This window comes from Protopterus annectens, chromosome 1.part2 (assembly GCF_019279795.1).
Source record: "Protopterus annectens isolate FY-2018-M chromosome 1.part2, PAN1.0, whole genome shotgun sequence".
Classification (NCBI taxonomy): domain Eukaryota; kingdom Metazoa; phylum Chordata; order Ceratodontiformes; family Protopteridae; genus Protopterus; species Protopterus annectens.
The window spans coordinates 702,293,978-702,311,785 of NC_056727.1; the positions used below are offsets into that span (position 1 = coordinate 702,293,978).

The 17,808-nt window shown below is 39.2% G+C and overlaps 1 protein-coding gene across 1 annotated transcript in view; it reads right to left on the reverse strand.

Annotated features, from left to right (window-relative positions):
* The window catches only part of LOC122792406 (G patch domain-containing protein 11-like), a 339,605-nt gene that overhangs the window by 100,073 nt on the left and 221,724 nt on the right, over positions 1-17,808 (reverse strand). Inside the window, exon 6 of the mRNA XM_044060194.1 lies at positions 7,651-7,791. Coding sequence (XP_043916129.1) covers positions 7,651-7,791 — 141 coding nt within the window. The remainder of the gene's footprint in view (positions 1-7,650; positions 7,792-17,808) is intronic.

Genomic DNA, 17,808 nt, shown 5'->3' on the forward strand with positions numbered 1-17,808 from the left:
TAGACAGGAACCCTTCCACTTTGATTTTTGCCTCCAATCCCTCATATATCCTTCCAATTAACCTTATTAGTGTATCAGGAAATGTAAATGCTCCAATTGCCCTACTTATAAAAATCACAGCTTACTCTGTTGAATCCTTTCTCTGCATCAAGACCCACCAATAACAGCTATATTTTCTTACATTTTACTTCCCTCTGGATCATCATTGTTCTATTAATGTAGTCAAATGTTTGCCTTCCTTCCACAAAACACAATGGTCCATATCTATCAATTTTGGCATCACTTTGCCATTCTTTTAGCTATTATAGACAGAAGCTTTATAATCATGGTTTAAAATTGAAATGGTCCTACATTCAGTTGGATTAGATGGGTTCTTACTGTCTTTGGGTATTACAGCCACCACAGCTTTTTTTTCCCAGATGTTGGTGCCTCCCTCCTTTAAAATACCATTAAAACTTTCCATATTTTTATCACTTTCTTCCCACCTAACTTCAAAACTTCCACCAGAATATTATCTGTTCCTGAAGACTTTCCTGTAGATTGGTTTTACATAATCATTTTTTGTCTCCTCCTATTTAAGTAATAATGTAATCTTGATAAGATGGATAGCTGCATGGCTTCCAAATAGGACGTGGCAAGTATCATGCAACTGGAGAGATGAAATTCTAGGTTACAGTCAGGGTGTACCACATGGCTCAGCCCTAAGCCCATACTTGTTTTCCTTTCAGATCTATCTTTTTCAACTGAATTGATCTTTAGTTTGCATGTGAGTGACTTCAAATGGGAAAAAAGACTACAGCTGTTACAGACAGGGTATGTCTGCAAATGAAAATGATTAAATTGACCGCATGGGCACAGGAGGATAACATGTTGATAAATACATCAAAAACTTAGTATGTGAGATTTGAGGGACACAGACTGAAGGGTGATTAATCAACCATACAGTGACTGAAACTGTGGATTCATTCAAGGCCCTGGGTATATGGAAAAACACAGCTTTGAGCTTTTCCGATACAATCAAAAAATTGGTTAATGATAGGTATATAACTATAGGCTGTGTAAAAAGATTTATAAAGTCTAGGAAATCAAAAATAATGAAATATTTGTTTCTAAGTTGCATTAAATCCAAACTAGAGCATGGAAAGTTTAAGTTATTAAAAAAGATAAAAATATTTGAATTTGCACAGTGGCTCATATAGATATTTAATAAGATATCTTATTCAGGTATATAGGGCATTTAAAAATATCTACCTCTGGGAATACTTGGTGTTATCAAAGACTAGTATGGAATCGTCAACCTGTAGAAGATTATATAGGAATGAGACCTTTGTTAATTGGTTCTCTAAGCATACCTCTCAACTTTATACCTCAAGAAATCTGAACAAAGCCTAAATAATGGGAGAACAAAGGCCCCAAATAGGAAGAGAATTTAAATATGGCTCTTATAAACTTAAGAAATTGTGAGAATAACAGGAGTTGTGTTGTCAATCATTTTCTCAATAATATGAAGTTTGAAACACAAATGTATGTCATTCTTTAGTATTTATTTAACAGAAAAATCCACATTTTATGAGGAACAGACCAAAAATACGAAACAAAAATCTGGACATTCTGTGAAAATCTGAACAGTTGAGAGGTATGTCTCTGAGACAGTAGCTGTAGCAACTGTAGCTGTGAGCTTATATCTGTAAGCTGAACAGATTACCACTAGTTTAGATATTTCTTAAAACAGTAGTTGTGTAAAATCTCACCATAAAGGTAGATGTCCTTCTCTTCAATGTTGCAGTATTCATTACATTAGGGATCCCCTGCCAAGGAGAGCCTGACGTCCGGCCAGTATACCAAAGCCTTTAGGTTGCTTCAAGGTACACTTTATGTCACCTGTATGCTCCTTGCATAGCATAGGGCATAAAGGTGATGTCCGGATGTGCCATCCTCAGAACTGAGAGCCCCAGTAGGAATGCCAGTCCATGGAAAAGAAAAGGTAATCAGTGCATGCAGAAGAGAAATGGACCAGGGTATGGAGGGAGGTAGAGAGTGAATACTGCAACAGTGAAAAGGACATCTACCATTATGATAAGATTTTACACAATTGGACTGTATAGTTCCATTTCACTGTTGCAGTATTTGTTACATTAGTGAGAGTGCCAAAGCTCAGGAAGGAAGAAAGAGGCTTAGGAAAAGAAAGGACTAGCAGAACCCTCTAGGAAGCCATGAAGAATGGCCCCAGCAAAATCAGCTCTACCTCTGGAGATTTCATCCAACTCGTAGTAGTGCTTGGTAAATGTATGCACAGAAGTCCAGGTAGCTCACTCAAGAATAGAGTTAGTATCCAAAGCCTTGAAAAAATCACCTGAAGAAGCCACATCCCTAGTAGAATGAGCCATAACAGAATAAGGAATAGTCTTACCATGAAAGGAATAACAAAAAGAAATAATTTTTGAGATACAGAAGAAACAGTTTGCTTGGCTACAGCTAATCCTAAGGATCTAGGATGAAAGGAAACAAAGAGCTGATTAGATTTCCTAATAGTCTTAGTCTTATCCAAATAAAATCAGAGTTGCCTATGCACATCCAATGTGTGCAGCACCTTCTCACTGACAGATTGCAGAGAAGGGGAAAAAAGTAGACAACTGAATAGACTGATTAAGGGTCAACTCATTCACCACCTTAGGCATAAAAGGATTAGTACTCAAGGACATCCTGTCCTTAAGAAACACCAAAAAAGGAGGACAAGCCATAAGGATTTGAAGCTCAGACACCCATCTGGCAGAAGTAAGGGCTAACAAAAGTACAGTCTTCCAAGAGCAATGTTGTAAGGAAGCTGAAGCTGCAGGCTCAAAAGAAGCCAGAGTCAAATTTTCCAAAACAAAAAAGATCCCAGGGAAGACTAACAGGCTTCCTGGGAGGTCTAATATGAAGGATACCTTTAAGGAATTGTTTATCCTTAAATCTAGAAGCTAAAGAAGGAGATAAAGGCAGACAAGCAGAAAGAGCTGATAAATGGGTCTTTACAGAAGAATAAGATAACCCAGCACTAATCAATTCACAGAGATAAGAGAGCACCAAAGGAACATCCACCGAAAGTGGATCAAGGTTACGAGAAAGACACAATACAGAAAATCTCTTCCATTTAGATAAACATGATGCCCTCATATAGGGTTTTCTGGCTTCCTACAAGACCCTAAGCAAAGCATGTCCTCAAAAAAAGGTGTCTATGTGGAATCAAAATCCTATCACCCACAGTGTCAGTTGAAGAGTGGACAGGTGAGGATGGATGAGAGATTCCCTAGTCCTGTGCGAGTACCTCCACCGTTTGAGGAAACTTGTGATGATTGCCCTACACTAAATGCAGAAGAAGAGGGAACCAATGTTGTCTCAGCCAAAAGGGACTCACCAACAAGATTTTTGGAGCATCCTGTTGAATCATGAACAGGACTTTTGAAATGAGGGGAACGAGAGGGAAAGCATAAAGAAACATCCCCTTCAAAGAAAAGATAGGGTGTTCACCTTCCAAACTAGAGGACCTGGGAATCTGGCACAAAATAGAGGAAGTTGTCTGTTCAGAGTGGAGGCAAAAAGATCTATTTGACAAGTAACCACTGGTGGCCAATGTCCAGAAAGACATCCCTGTGAAGCATCCATTCATGGAATTGAGTTAAGGACCTGCTCAGAGTGTCTGTCATAATGTTTTGACCTGAGAGAATGTAAAGTGCCTAAAGAGTCACTTGATACTGGACAGCAAGACCCCACACTAGGAGTGCCAACCAGCAAAAAAGAGAAGATCTTGTCCACTCCATTTATTTATACACCACATCACTCTGGTACTGTCTGTAAATACCTTGAGAGGTCCTAGGAAGAAAAGAGGATGAAAAGCCTGAAGTGCCAGCAGAAGAGCCCTCATCTTTTTGATACTGTTCTCTTTCTGTTGAGGAGGAAACCACACCCCCTGCACCTTTAGGGAGCCAAAGGCTGCTCCCCATCTCAAGTGTCTGTGAACAGCTCCTGAGAGGGTGATTAAAAGAGAACTCTTGATTTACAGACAGCTGCTCGATCCACCAGTGAAGTTACTTCTTGAGAAAAGGTAGAACAGGAACTACAAATTCCAGGAGATGCTCATGTTAAATCCAAATTTACTTCAGAAACCACTGAAACTTTCTCATGTGGAGTTTGGCCAGAGGGAGAATATAGATGGTGGATGGCATGAATCACAGAGCTCTCAGAAACTCTCTGGCTATAACAGAGGCCAGAGGAAGAAGAGCTTGAAAGAAGGAAATTAATGTCAAGGCCTTGGGAGGAGGCAGGGATGCCACCATAGGCACCATCTGGATCCTGCACTCCAGAAAAACACTGTCTTGAGAAGGAGTCAGAAAAGACTTTTTGAAGTTTTTTGTGAACCTCAGGGTTTACAGAAGGGAAACTCCAAATGAAGATTTTGCAACAGGATCTCTGGAGAGGATACCTGAAACAGGAGGTCATACAAGTAAGGGATACTTGGATCCCTTGAATCCTGCAAAAAGCAATCACAGGAGCGAGGCATTTGGTGAATACCCTTGAGACAGTAGGAAGACCAAACGGCAAAGCAGAGAACTGAAAATGCCAGGAAACAACAGAGAAATGTAAAAACTTCCAAAAAGGGGATGGATCAGGATATGGAGCTAGCATCCTTCAGATCCAGGCACACAGTATAAGACCGAGGAAGCAAGAGAGGGAACAAAGTCGGAAGGGACAACATTCGAAAGGAGGGCACCTTCAGAAAAGTGTTTACATGACGGAGGTCTAGAATTAGTCTCAAAGTATTCTCTTTTCTGGGTTCTAGAAACATCCTGGAGTAACCCCCCCCCCCTTTGGGACACAGACACCTCTTGAATAATAAATACCCTGAGCCAAAAGGTCCTAAAGCACCTCTGGAAAAAAGGAGAGTTGCCCCTGAGGGGGCGGAGAAACACCCATGGTGAATAATGGACAGGACCCAGGAATCCAAAGTACTCTGTAGCTAAACAAGAAGAGACAGAGAGGAGAAAAGAAAGAGGAAAGTATCTGGGAAGAATAGGATAATTAGACAGCACCTGGTTTATCTGGAAATGGAGACTTCCGAGGCACTGAAGTCAGTGTAGCCTTAGCAGGAGCCAGCTTGAAACCCTTTTTACTCTTAGGAAGAGAGCGACATTGCCTGTGAAAAAAGGCTGGTTTACTGGGGTAGTTTCTCTGAAATTTAGGCACAGGAGAAACAAACACGTTTAAGTTCTTGTAAAGTCTTGCCCTTATCCTGAAGGGAGTTAAACATAGTAGTACAAGCAGCAGCTTCACCAAACAAGTGTTTATTATCAATAGGGTCATCCATCAACTTAGCCTTATTATCATCATGCAAATGTTGAAGCCAAAGCCAAAATACCTCCTCATCACTGACCCAAAAGCAGCAGCCCTAGAAAAAGCATTTGCTGCATCATAACTACACTTGATGGAATGATGAGCCACCTGGGAGAAAGTCCCTAACAAGGAAAGGGCAGAAGTTTTACCCTCAGAGTCTGAAAGATCAGAAATCACCTGACAAGCCTGGGATATCACATCCAACAAATACCAAGCCTGGGATAGCACATCCAACAAATACCTAGACATATAGGTCTGATAATAACAGCCCTAAAAGCCAAGGCAGCAGAGGTATAAATCTTCTTGCCTAGTCTTTTCCATGGTCCTGCTATCTTTATCAGAGGGCAATAACTTGGGAGAAGAAAGCAACTGAGAGGGCTTTTCAGAAGCTACAGACATCAGCGAGAAGTCAGCAGAAGGACACTTGTACAAAAATTTACAGTCCTCAGGCACCCTACGGAATCTATCAGGTTTCTTGGGAGCAGGGGACTGGGAGACTGGAGCCTTAGAAGCACTGGAAAATGCATCAGACAAGGCAGCCACAACAGGAGGAACAGCAGAAGGTTTAAGAGAATCCATCTGCAGCAACTCATAGTATCCTTCTGTATGTCAGAAACATGAGCACAATTCCACTTAAAGAACTCCATCATCCTGGAGATTGTGTCCCCAAAAGAAGTCTCTTCAAAGGGAGTATCAGGACTGGCAGATTCCTCTTCCTCTGATCCATAGTCCAAAGGACAGGGAATCTGAGAAGAGTAAGCAAGTGATTCCTCATCTGAATCCAGCTCCTCCTCAAAAAAATACTGTTCCCTGGGTTTTTTAGGGGAGCAGAGGACTAAGTGGGGGCTGGAACAGAAACCCCCTAAGGATGTTTCAATGCCATCAAAGCACTAAACAAACCTTGAGTGAAGGACTGCCATTCACTTTGTGGATCCCTAGGAGCAGGAGTAAACTGTTTAATATTTTGTTTTTTCCTCAATGGGGCATCTGTCTTATAAAAACTGGAAGGCTCTGGCACAGGACAGCATTTATTAATGGCAGTATGGACTTCTTCTCTGATTAATATTTAAGAAACACACCTAGGCCCCTCAGAGGTAAGCCATGGTTCCTCCTGAACACGCAAAACAGACATCTGCAGTAACTCCTCAGACGTGCTTAAAGTCAAATCCCCACTGGCCACCAACCCGGTCATGGCAGAAGAATCCAACAATAAAGCCGGGAAAACCTCAGAGCATACACTCACCTCGGGAGAGACATCTGGTGGAGGCTGAAGAGCAGAAGATTCCAGCCTAAGCTTATTGGCCTTTTCTTCACTGACAGCTGTCCTTCGGAGTGGAAAGTTCCTTCCATCATGTCTTCCACAAGAAGCTCAAGACTCTGGTTACCACAATACAGCACCAAGGAAGAGAGTCTACAAAGAAGGGTTTTAGGTACAAAGGCCTAACAGATGGTACAGAACTTAAGGTCGTGCGAGGCACCAAGGCAAAACAGACACTGTTCATGGCAGTCTTTATGGGGAATATGTCTTCTACATTGGCATTTACCCTTTTTGGATAACATGAAATTCCACAAGCAACAAAAAAAAAAAATGTAAGTAAAAAAAAAAAAAAAACCCCAACAGGGGACTTATCTGCAACAGAATGGACACTTAGACCGATGATCAAGCAATGGCATTTAGACTGGTGGCAAACACGTTCTGAGGATGGTAGATCCGGACGTCACCTTTGAAGTTGGGGGGGAATTCATATCAGAATGGCCTTTGTAAACTGACAGTGTACATTTACAAAACGTTCGGCTGAAACCAAATGTCTAGGTTTCAGTTCTCTTCAGAGTAACTAAACAAAAGCCATCAAAGACAAATATATATAATGTTTGCATGACTTCTGATCTAAAAAGCACCATTCATTTATGTACTGTTTCTGTTTTAAATTGACCTTTTCATTCTTTGTACTAATATTTTCCTCATCAGTGTATTACATAAGCAGCTGTTGACACACTTTTTTTGATGTGTCTGCATTCTTCCATTTTTTTCTGACAATGATAGACAAGGCAAACTCTCACTGTATCTGTCACTGTATACCCCTGTAGACTAACTGTGTATTTTGCAACAAAAATGGAGTTTCTACATGAATGAAACTTAGTGTTCAAAAGTATCTCTTTATCTAGAAAGAAAAACATGCAGACAACTATGTCTCCATATAAAAAAATTGCCACTCAGACCGTTAACGGCTTTATTTACAGAATTATGGAAACATAAAATTTATATTAAAATAAACTTACAGTTAAAGATTCATATTCTTCATCCTCTTCATCTTCTTCATCTTCTTCCTGCTCATAATCCTCTTCCTCCTCCTCCTCTTCCTCTTCATCTGCAACAAATAATTTTGGCCAGTACCATGACTGTTCTGGTACTGTTATATCCTATAAAACACGAATACACAAAAAAACAATGATTATACATTTCTCCTTTCACTAGTTTATCAGTGTTAACATTTACTCCTTCAGGTACTCACCCCGTTTCCCACAGGCACACAACTAAAAGAAAAGCACAGAAAAGTTTGTACAGTGAGGAAGTTGACAAAGAATCAAATCTCTATCTTTATTCTTCTTCTCACACTTGAAGCTTTTGTCTGCAACCGGTTATTAGCACAGTCTTTCTTTTAGGTTTGCCTTGCAGTTTCTACTTATATCAGTGCACCTTACTTACTATCTCCTACTGTAGACAGACTCATTGTGCATTCAGTTAACATATATGTTCTCATATTTCCTCTAAGTGTATCCGTGCAGTATTGTGCCGTGCTCTTTGTCACATTCTTATTACTGATGTACTCTAGTATTCAGTGAACATGCCTGTCTACCTAAAGCATTCATTCACATTTTCATTTCATTTCCTTACTATCCTCTCAATATCACTTTATTTTGTTATTAAAAGATGCAAACCTTTCTGGAAACTCAGTTCCACTTAGCTCAAGCTTATCCATAATGAAGTAAATGTGCACAATAAATACATGTTCATATCTTAATGTACATGTGACCTTGTCCGTTAGTCTCTCTTAATCAGGTTGCCTTTGTGGGTACATTCCATTTTAGTCACATTTCTCACAACTGAATCCACCCAGTTTCTGCCCTTATAAAGATGCTTTCCTTCAGAATTACACACTATACTTCAGATAAGGCCCTATTAGTGCCCTTAAAGTGTCACACCTTTCTATCACCTGCTTACAAAAATTCTGCAACTTAAGAGCTCAAGAACTTTTCTCAATGTATTTTCATATTGTACAGTTGCTGTTATAAAAAGATACTAAATGTTTTTCCCTGCAGTAATTCATAATATGCCCAGATCCATTACTCTAGAAATCCCTGAAAGTGTTCCAAATTATGCAATGAAAATGTGCATATTTTTACACTAAACAGCTAAAAATGCTGAGAACTCTTTTCTACATTTAAAAGGTTGCTGCCTCACAGTTTTTCAACCTAGTCACTTATACGACTCCCCTAAAGGCAATTTTTAGATCCATAATGTTTTAGCTTAACCAACTGTTGCTAGGCACCCTCCTATTATCTCCATCCTCCAAGCTTGGTACTACCCCTCAGGTTGGACTACCAACCCTCAAGATGGTATAGTGGGGTTGGAAAGGGAATTTGTGATACCTTGATGTGGGAGGAAGATATGACCGATCAACTTGCAGCTTCAAATATGCTGCTCACACTAGAACTCTTCTGTATACCTACTCCAAAATACACTTGGCTTGCATACTGTACATACATAATTAGACATGCAATGGCACAGTAAGGAAGTCACCTTAGCCTACACAGTGACATGTCCCTCAGTGACTACCTACTTACCATGGCAGTCGCCACTTGTCATTGCGCCAGTACTCCCAATGGACTAAGTGATCTGTGGCACTCACCCCAGCATGTCTCAGTAGCTGCTCTCCTAGAAGACGCAAGCAGACATTGCCTCATTACTTCTGTTTCCCACACTTGCCACCAGCTCCACCAGAATCCAGGCTGCTAATCAAAGCTATGTTATATGGGCTGTAGTTAGGGCTTTTTGCTTCTATGCTACAGAGCTGGCATCTACCAAAGCCAGTTATGGTGTCATTCACATACATTACAAAAAATAATTAACTGAACAAACCACACTCCCTTTTCCTCTGATGGGGCCCCATTAATAATACACAGCTTTCAATTACACAGTTTAATACTCTGTCATGTCACCTCCTTTAGATCCAAGCTACATAGATGAATTTAGCCATCAGCATTTTATTAGATACACTTCTGAAAAACTTACTATCAAAGCTTGTTTGCTGCTATCAAGAAAAGTGGAAAGATGCAGTAACAAAATCACAAAGTGAATGCTAGACAGTTCATGGAAGAATTATGTAAGCACCTTTTCAAAGAAAGGATAGATGACAATGATGAGTGGTCAGTCATTCCATAAAAGAACAAGGTAAAAAAATAGTAGCCTGACTAAACTGGCAATGAGACTGCACTCATGAATTTAACACAGACAGCAGGTTTTTGACAAGCAAACAAAGAACTGGAGGAGCTAGCCTAAACAGATCCAGATTACTGCCTGATGGCTAGCCCTCTTATCATGCAGGATGGAAGAGAGATTGTCCACCAAAAAGCTTCTTCTGATGGGAGATTAGAAGGCTAGCCCTCAGTACACAAATATTCATATGACCCAGTGCGAAGACACCATACTAAGAGATACAGACTTTCAGGAGGACTGAACAATGATCAACTCTCCTAGTGCGAAAACAGAAACTAAAAAAAAAGGGCAAATGAAATTGCCAGTCTGGGTAAAATTCAGTTACTGGCTAGTAATACACTAACTGGATGCTAACAAACAAGAAATTTGGAGAACTTGAAAAAAAAAATCATCTACAAAACATGAAGAAACACTGGCTGTGAAGAATCCTGCAGATGTTTAAGAGATGGCCTCCAGTAATTTGGAGGGACAAATAAATTAAATGTGTTCAGAGGCGATTAAAATAAAAGAAACAATGATGGAATATGTCAACTCAAAAAAGTAAAACACTCAAAAAATAGAAGCTTTAATTAGCTATTCAGAGGTTGAAATGAAGAAAAGGCTGGCTATTATTTCACGTCCCAATTTCAGATTCTGTACCAAGGACACAAGTGCCTCTCCTTTGGTCCATCGCCAGAAAAATCATCACAATGAATTGGAAAAGTAAAAATATCCTTTTACTGAATTTATCTGCTTAGCAAAAATGTATGTGATAAAGAATTACAAACTTTGTCTAACAGAACATCAAATATCACACAAGAACATTAATCTTGGCAAAACTTAGAGACTTATTGGAAATGTTTTACTGGTTTAATTCAGTGTAATTTTTTGTTGTGGACTCCTGTATATAGTTTTATTTGTTCTTAATTGATAGTTATATATTTTAAAATGTGCATCATAGTTACATAATGATTTAAAATGCAATAAGAAGTTAAAAGAAAGAAAGAAAAGAAAAGGCTGGCTATCACTTTTAGTATATTCTTTTACTGGCTAGTAAGTACATTGCCTGTATACCAGCAAAGAAGAAACTAAGAGAGCCTAAAAGAAATTCAACTAGAAAAGGTGAAGAGAAAACATTGATTGAGAAGAATTCTGCAGCTGTTTGGTAAAAAAGCAGTTCAAGCGCCAGCTTTGGTGCAAGATATGGCTTCCAGTAATTTACAGGGAAAAATAAGTCAAATGTGCTCAGACAAATGGAACACTGAACAGGTTTATGAACTTAGACTGGAAAAAGGGAGGAAGCTTTAAACAGATATTTGGATGAACTTAGCCACTGATTTCTTCAACGGTTGTATGAGTATGAGAATGTTCAAGAAGAGATGTTCCAAAAAAATGGCAGAATTAGAAAACAGAGCACGTAGGGAAGTCTGAGATTTTCTGCTGCACCAGAGAAAACAGAAGGAACAGCTTACATTAATTTTATGAAGGCACAAATAAGCAGGAACTGTTAACTGAAAGGGCACACTGTGTGTATGCTCCAATTCTGGTCATGAGAAAGCAGCCAAGGTCTGTATAAGTGAAGATGCAAACCTACCAGCAGAAAGAGACAATCGTGACACAACTGGAAAAGAGGCAAAGTATTATAAGTTAGAGATGGTGGGGTATTTGTGGAAATGATTATTCACTGTACACCAGGCAGAAAAGAAATACATTTATTCCAGCAATAATGGAATGTAGAGAAGCAGGTGTGAGATTCAAGCTGCTGTATACAGCGGTCTTCAGAATATTTTTTTCCCAGAAGATCAAAGCCATTTTTGATGCAGAATAGGCTAATGAGGAAATACAAAAGTTTGTCCCAACACAAAGTGAGCCATCAAGCAGAAGGGGACTCTGTTTATCATTCTTGTGATAATAAAGTACACAGACAGACTTTCCCAGTGAAACCTTTTCCACTGTACCAAAGAAAAAAATGCTTGAGACACAGGAGTTGACTAAAAGAATCAGGAGTGCCTTGGAAATGAACTGGAATCTGAAGTTGGGAGATGAAGATGAAGAACAAGAAGACCAGCAACATGTTAATTACTGAATAAATTTGAGATTGTAAAGCATTAACCGCATTTGAGAAATACGGCTGTATAAGAAAAAGCGGAAAGAGTGGACTTTTGTTGGGTTAATTCAACCTGTGGGTAACTGAAAGACATTTGCCTCACTTCATGTCATTAATGTTTTGAAGGGCACTGAGGGGAGGGGAAGAGAAAGAAAAAAGTTAACTGTAAGTAAAACAATTTCCGTTGTTAAACAGAATTTCTATGAAAGTTTTCATGATATAAATTGCATGTTTTACAGTAAAGCACTTTAGTTATTCTTGCATGGGATAACGATACTAAAGTAAATAGATGCCTTTTTTAAAGGATAAAAGATCAGATTTATGTAGAAGCACAGTCAATAACACGCATCTTAGCATGGATAACCTCAATTTTAGGTTAATTATGGTCTATGTTTGCACCTGTCTGTTTGGGACAAGTGTTCCTATTAGGAGGGTTAAACTTCATTATTTGAAGATGTACATAGTTGTGTCTGTTTGTATTAAGTTAACAGGTTATGGCAGTGTTCTGTGAGTGCGCTTTTTTTTAAGGGTTTTCATTAAAACAAAAAAACCTTTCAAAATATGACATAGGTTTCAATGTTGATAAGAAAAAAATTGTATAAAGGATTAACCTGCAACATTAGTGGGTGCATGCATCACAAAAGCTGGAAACAGACATTTAAAAAAGCTGACATATACAGCACATGGAAATAATGACTTATCAGAAAGATGACATTTTCCATATTATCTCGGAATGTGAATGATCTCAAAGGTACAGACAAAATGGAAAGAATATATAATTATATTAGCAAATGCAAAGTGCAAATAGTAATGCTACAGAAAACAAATGCAGAAAGAATTGAGAGTGTGAATTTGATAAAGAAATGATGGATATTCAGCAGAATATCAGGGGCAAAGGAAATAAGTACTTAAGATAATTGCTAGAAAAGCTCCAATAGTGATAAAAGAGGAAAAACACATAATAATGGCAGATTTGTGGTAATAATGGCCTACTGACAAGGGATGAGGATTATGCTGGCATGCATTTATATTCCATCTAAAAATGCTATTATGTAGCTTAAAAAATAACCAGCTTTCAGCAGGGAATATTACCTTGGGGTGGGGACTGGAATTTGACTGCAACAATGAAGATGTATCTGGGGGGACTAAGATGGAAAATATACTGAAAGAGGCTAGATTTCTGAAAATAAAATTATGAAAATATTTGGTATAGAAGAAACAAATTCAATAGTAGGAACTCTAAAAGAATGTACATGTTAATCCCCAAGGTACAATAACTGGGCTAGACTATAGAGAAATTATATTTCCCAAGATCATGTGCATTTAATAGGCAACTCTGACACACATGCAATAACTTTTTCAGATCATGCGCCAATAACTACTCAAATAAAAATGTGGGATAATGAAGTAAAAATGAGACACTGGCATTTCCTTACTTGCCTATTAAAAGGAGAGGAATTTAAGGAAAGGGTAGTGGACATATAGCTAGTGAGTGGGATGAAATGAAAAACGGACTTTTAAATAGGGTAGAAATAAAAGAAAAAGAAATATGGTTAAGACATTTTGAATTATTTTGAAAGGATGACAAAGCTTAACAAATGTTGACAAAGTATTACAGAATAAGATGAACCTCACAGAACAAGAGGCACAATTACAGAGTGCTGAAGTGAAAATAAGGGAGTAACTGGGTAATATGCAAGAGTTCAGAAAAATTATTAAGCAACTGTTTTTAATAAGAATTCCAGCGCACAAAAACATTTGGCACAACAAGTTAGGCAACAGAAAGTAGAAAGAGTTGTTGCCAAATTTAGGGAGCCTACAACAAGAAAAATTACCAGAGATCCTGTAGAGGTATGGAAAAACAAGAAAAAATACAAATGGAAATATTCATGGAAGACTTAAATATGCAAAGGTTAGAGGTAGATGAGGCTCAACAATTAATAGGTAAGATACAAGGAGATGAGACAACAATCGTGATGCATAACCAATCTGCATGAAAGTCTCCAGGAATACATGGCAATCTAATGGAAGTTTGGAAGCTAGGAGGGAAGAAAGTGATAAAGATCAGGAAGGTTTTTTTAACAGTACTTTAAAAGGAGGGGAAACACCAACATGCTGGTTAAAAAGCTGTGGTGGCTGTAATACCTAAAGATGGTAAAAGCCCCTCAAGTCCAGCTTCATACAGGCACATTTCATTTTTAAAGCATGATTACAGTGTTTATGTCTATAATGGCTAAAACAATGGCAAAGGTGTTGCCAAAATTGATAGATATGGATCAATGTGGTTTTGTGGATAGGAGGTAAACATCTGACAACATTGACAAAACAATGATGATCCAAAGGGAAGCAAAATGTAAGAAAATACTGCTGCTGTTGGTAGGTCTTGATGCAGAGAAAGCATTTGACAGAGTAAGCTAGGATTTTATGAGTAGGGCAATGGAAGGATTTTCATTTCCTAATGCAGTAATAAGGTTAATCAGGAAGATATATGAAGAAATGGAAGCAGAACTCAAAGTGGGAGGGTTCCTCTCTGATAGGTTGTGTCTGAACACACCAGGCGGGTGTGTCCTCTTTCCCCTTTGTTATTTACATTATATTTAGAACCACTGGCAAAGAAAAAAAGGTGCTCAGAAATTCAGGGATATAATTAATATGTTATTTAAGAAGAGTTAGCTTTATTTGCAGATGGTATTATTTTGTACTTAACAGAACCAAAATAGAGTATCTTACTGTTGTGGAACATTCTGAGACAGTTCCAGGTTTTTTTTTTTTTGGGGGGGGTATGAAATTAATGAAGATAAAACACAGGCTATAGCTGTAAACAATGCTATTACATGCGTAAGTTTCTTACCTCTAGGAATTGCTACTCTTAACTGCTCCAGTGTCTTGAGGCACACTTTAACTGATTGTTTCTACTGTGGTCTGGCAAGCTGCCTCAAGGTTTCCAGGGATCATTTCTGTTCACTCGACCTCTCTTTCCCCTTTCCTTTACAGCCTGTGTCCCATTGGTAGTGTACTCTAACCCAGCAGTTTAATGCTAAAGACACGTCATTTTCATACATTTATCTGCCTAAGCCTTTACTATAATCGCGACATGTTTTGCCAAGAAGGACAGCTGCATAGCCTTCCTTCATTGTTTTTTTCCATTTCCCTGGATACTATCCATCCCTCTACTCAAAGTAAAAAGGTATTTTATTTAAAAGGCGAGTCCAGCAATACGGGGTTTCCTTACAGACTTTCCACTAGTGCTGAGTTGTATTAGCCTATTGATTGGTTCCAGCTGATATGTACAACAAATAGTGTTTCTGCCCACTACGCTCACTATGCCCCCTTCGCTCCCCACACTCGCTTCGCTCCTCTCCCTGCCCCATATCCCACCCGCCCCAGCACACCTACACTTATTCTAGCCAAACATCCCTCCCATTACAATCACAACCAACCACATCTGCAGCACCAACTCTAACCACACCTCCAGCCTACCATCAACCCCCCCACCTCGAGTACCATGATCCTACACACTAGACCTATACTCTTTACATGCACCCTTCTTGCACACATTACATCTTACCAAAACACCATTATACCCCCACCAAACAACTTCCACTGCACAACTACAGTCATCACCACTCATGTCACACCATCACACTACTCATACACCTCTCACAACAAATGCATCCCAATGCACAACCCACTTAAGCTATCACATCCACCACACAAACAAAAAGCAACCCTAATGCCTTACAAACTATCCCTCAACCTACTTTATCTATCACCCACTTCACCCAAACAAAAAGCTACCCCAAAACAAACTAATTTTCTCATTACTAAAACTAACGTCCTCAGCCATAGCAATAGTTGCCCTCAGCGGGGACATCCACCCAAACCCTGGACCCCACAACTCCTCCACTGACAGTCAGCCTAATAACCTCACAACCTCAAATTACACCCAACAGGAAACCAACTGACCTCCTTATCTTAAGCCTAAATATAATAAGTATAACCAATAAAATCCATGAACTGCATGCTACCATACACTTATACTCCCCTGATATTATCATTCCAACAGAAACCTGGCTCAAACCTCACATTACCAGTGAGCAAATTCTCCCTTCAAGGCTACAATACCCTAAGACAAGATCGGTTGCACAAAAAAGGGGGTGGTGTAGCTGTAATGTATAAACAGAATCTTAATATTCAAATCCTAAACTTAGCCCAATTGACAAAGAAGAAATAATCTATACTAACCTAAAAGTAAACCAAGACAAGACCAATAACATAATAGGATCCTACTTCCCATATGGCAACAATATCCCTCCACTAGAAAACCTCCTCAGCTGGGTAAATCATCACCTTCCACCAGAAACCATAATATTAGGTGATTTTAATATAGACTGGCTATCCTGTTCCAACCACCATCCAGCCCACCATCTAAATCTTCATGTTTTTTTTCCAACTTATCCAGACACCCACCAGAGTAAATAAGAATTTCAACAAGCATTCTACTCTTGACTGGATACTAGTCAGCAAGTGCCCCCAATCATACACATAACCTCAGTGATCATACCCCAACTTTCCTACTCAAAAAACACATCAGGCTAAACCCATTACCTATCAGCAAATGCGTAACAAAGTAAACTTTAACCCTGATAACTTCATCTCAGCCCTAAAAATCTGCAACTTGACTCCACTAAAATACCTCAACCTTGATGACGATGTCCAATTTTTCAATACCACCTTCCTTAAAGTCCTAAACACCTATGTGCCCACAAGATTTACTACAGTTAAAGCCCAGTCCTCCCCATGGCTACAAAAAGCCATTAGATCAGAAAAGAAAAACCGAGATAGAGCCTGGAATCACTGGCGCAAGACAAAAAAAACCTTCGATAGACAGAAACTCTGTGAATTACATAAAGTCAAAAAATTAATAAAACAGGACAAATTCCTATATTACCAGTCTGCCCTGAACTCCACCCAAAACAACCCTAAACAATTCTGGTCAACCATCAACTCCATCCTCCACCCAGGAAAAGTAGGAACCCCTCCACCAAACAAAACAAACTCCTCTGAAAACATTGCCACCTCTTTCAACACTCACTTCACAAAAAACGTTCTATCACTAGCAAAACAACACAACCCCTCTCTCCTACCCCCTCCAGCTACACCTAGTAACCTGCCCACTGCATTCGCTTTCTCTCCTATCCCTAGCTCCAACATATAAAAACTCTTATCGAAACTAAAGCCCACAAAACTAGCAGCTGACAAACTCCCAGCTGATTACCTTAAAACTGCAGCTGAAGCCCTAGCCTACCCAGTTGCAATCCTGATTAACCGATCTTTATCTGAAAGCTATGTCCCTTCACAATGGAAAATATCCCACATTATTCCCCTCCACAAAGGTGGGCTCTCCACAGAATTCACCAACTACCGGCCCGCAGCAATTCTGTCTCCTCTATCAAAAATACTTGAGAGATGCATTCACTCTCAAGTTCTAAACTACCTCCTTACTAAACCTCCTAACACACAACATAGTTTCCGACCATACCACAGCACAACCACTGTCTTACTTGCTTTCACTAATACAATCCTTCAACATAAAAACAATGGTTATTTCGCCTTTGCAACTTTCCTAGACCTAGCTAAAGTATTTGACATGGTCTCTCATAAACAACACATCACTGTCCTCAATACTCTATCCTTCTCTCAATCTGTCACAAACTGGTTCCAGGGCTACCTGACTGACCACCATCAATCCATTCTTTGGCATAATGATATATCCCCCCAACTCCCTGTCTCAATAGGTGTCCCCAAGGATCCATCCTTGGACCCTTACTCTTCTCCATATTCACTAATAATC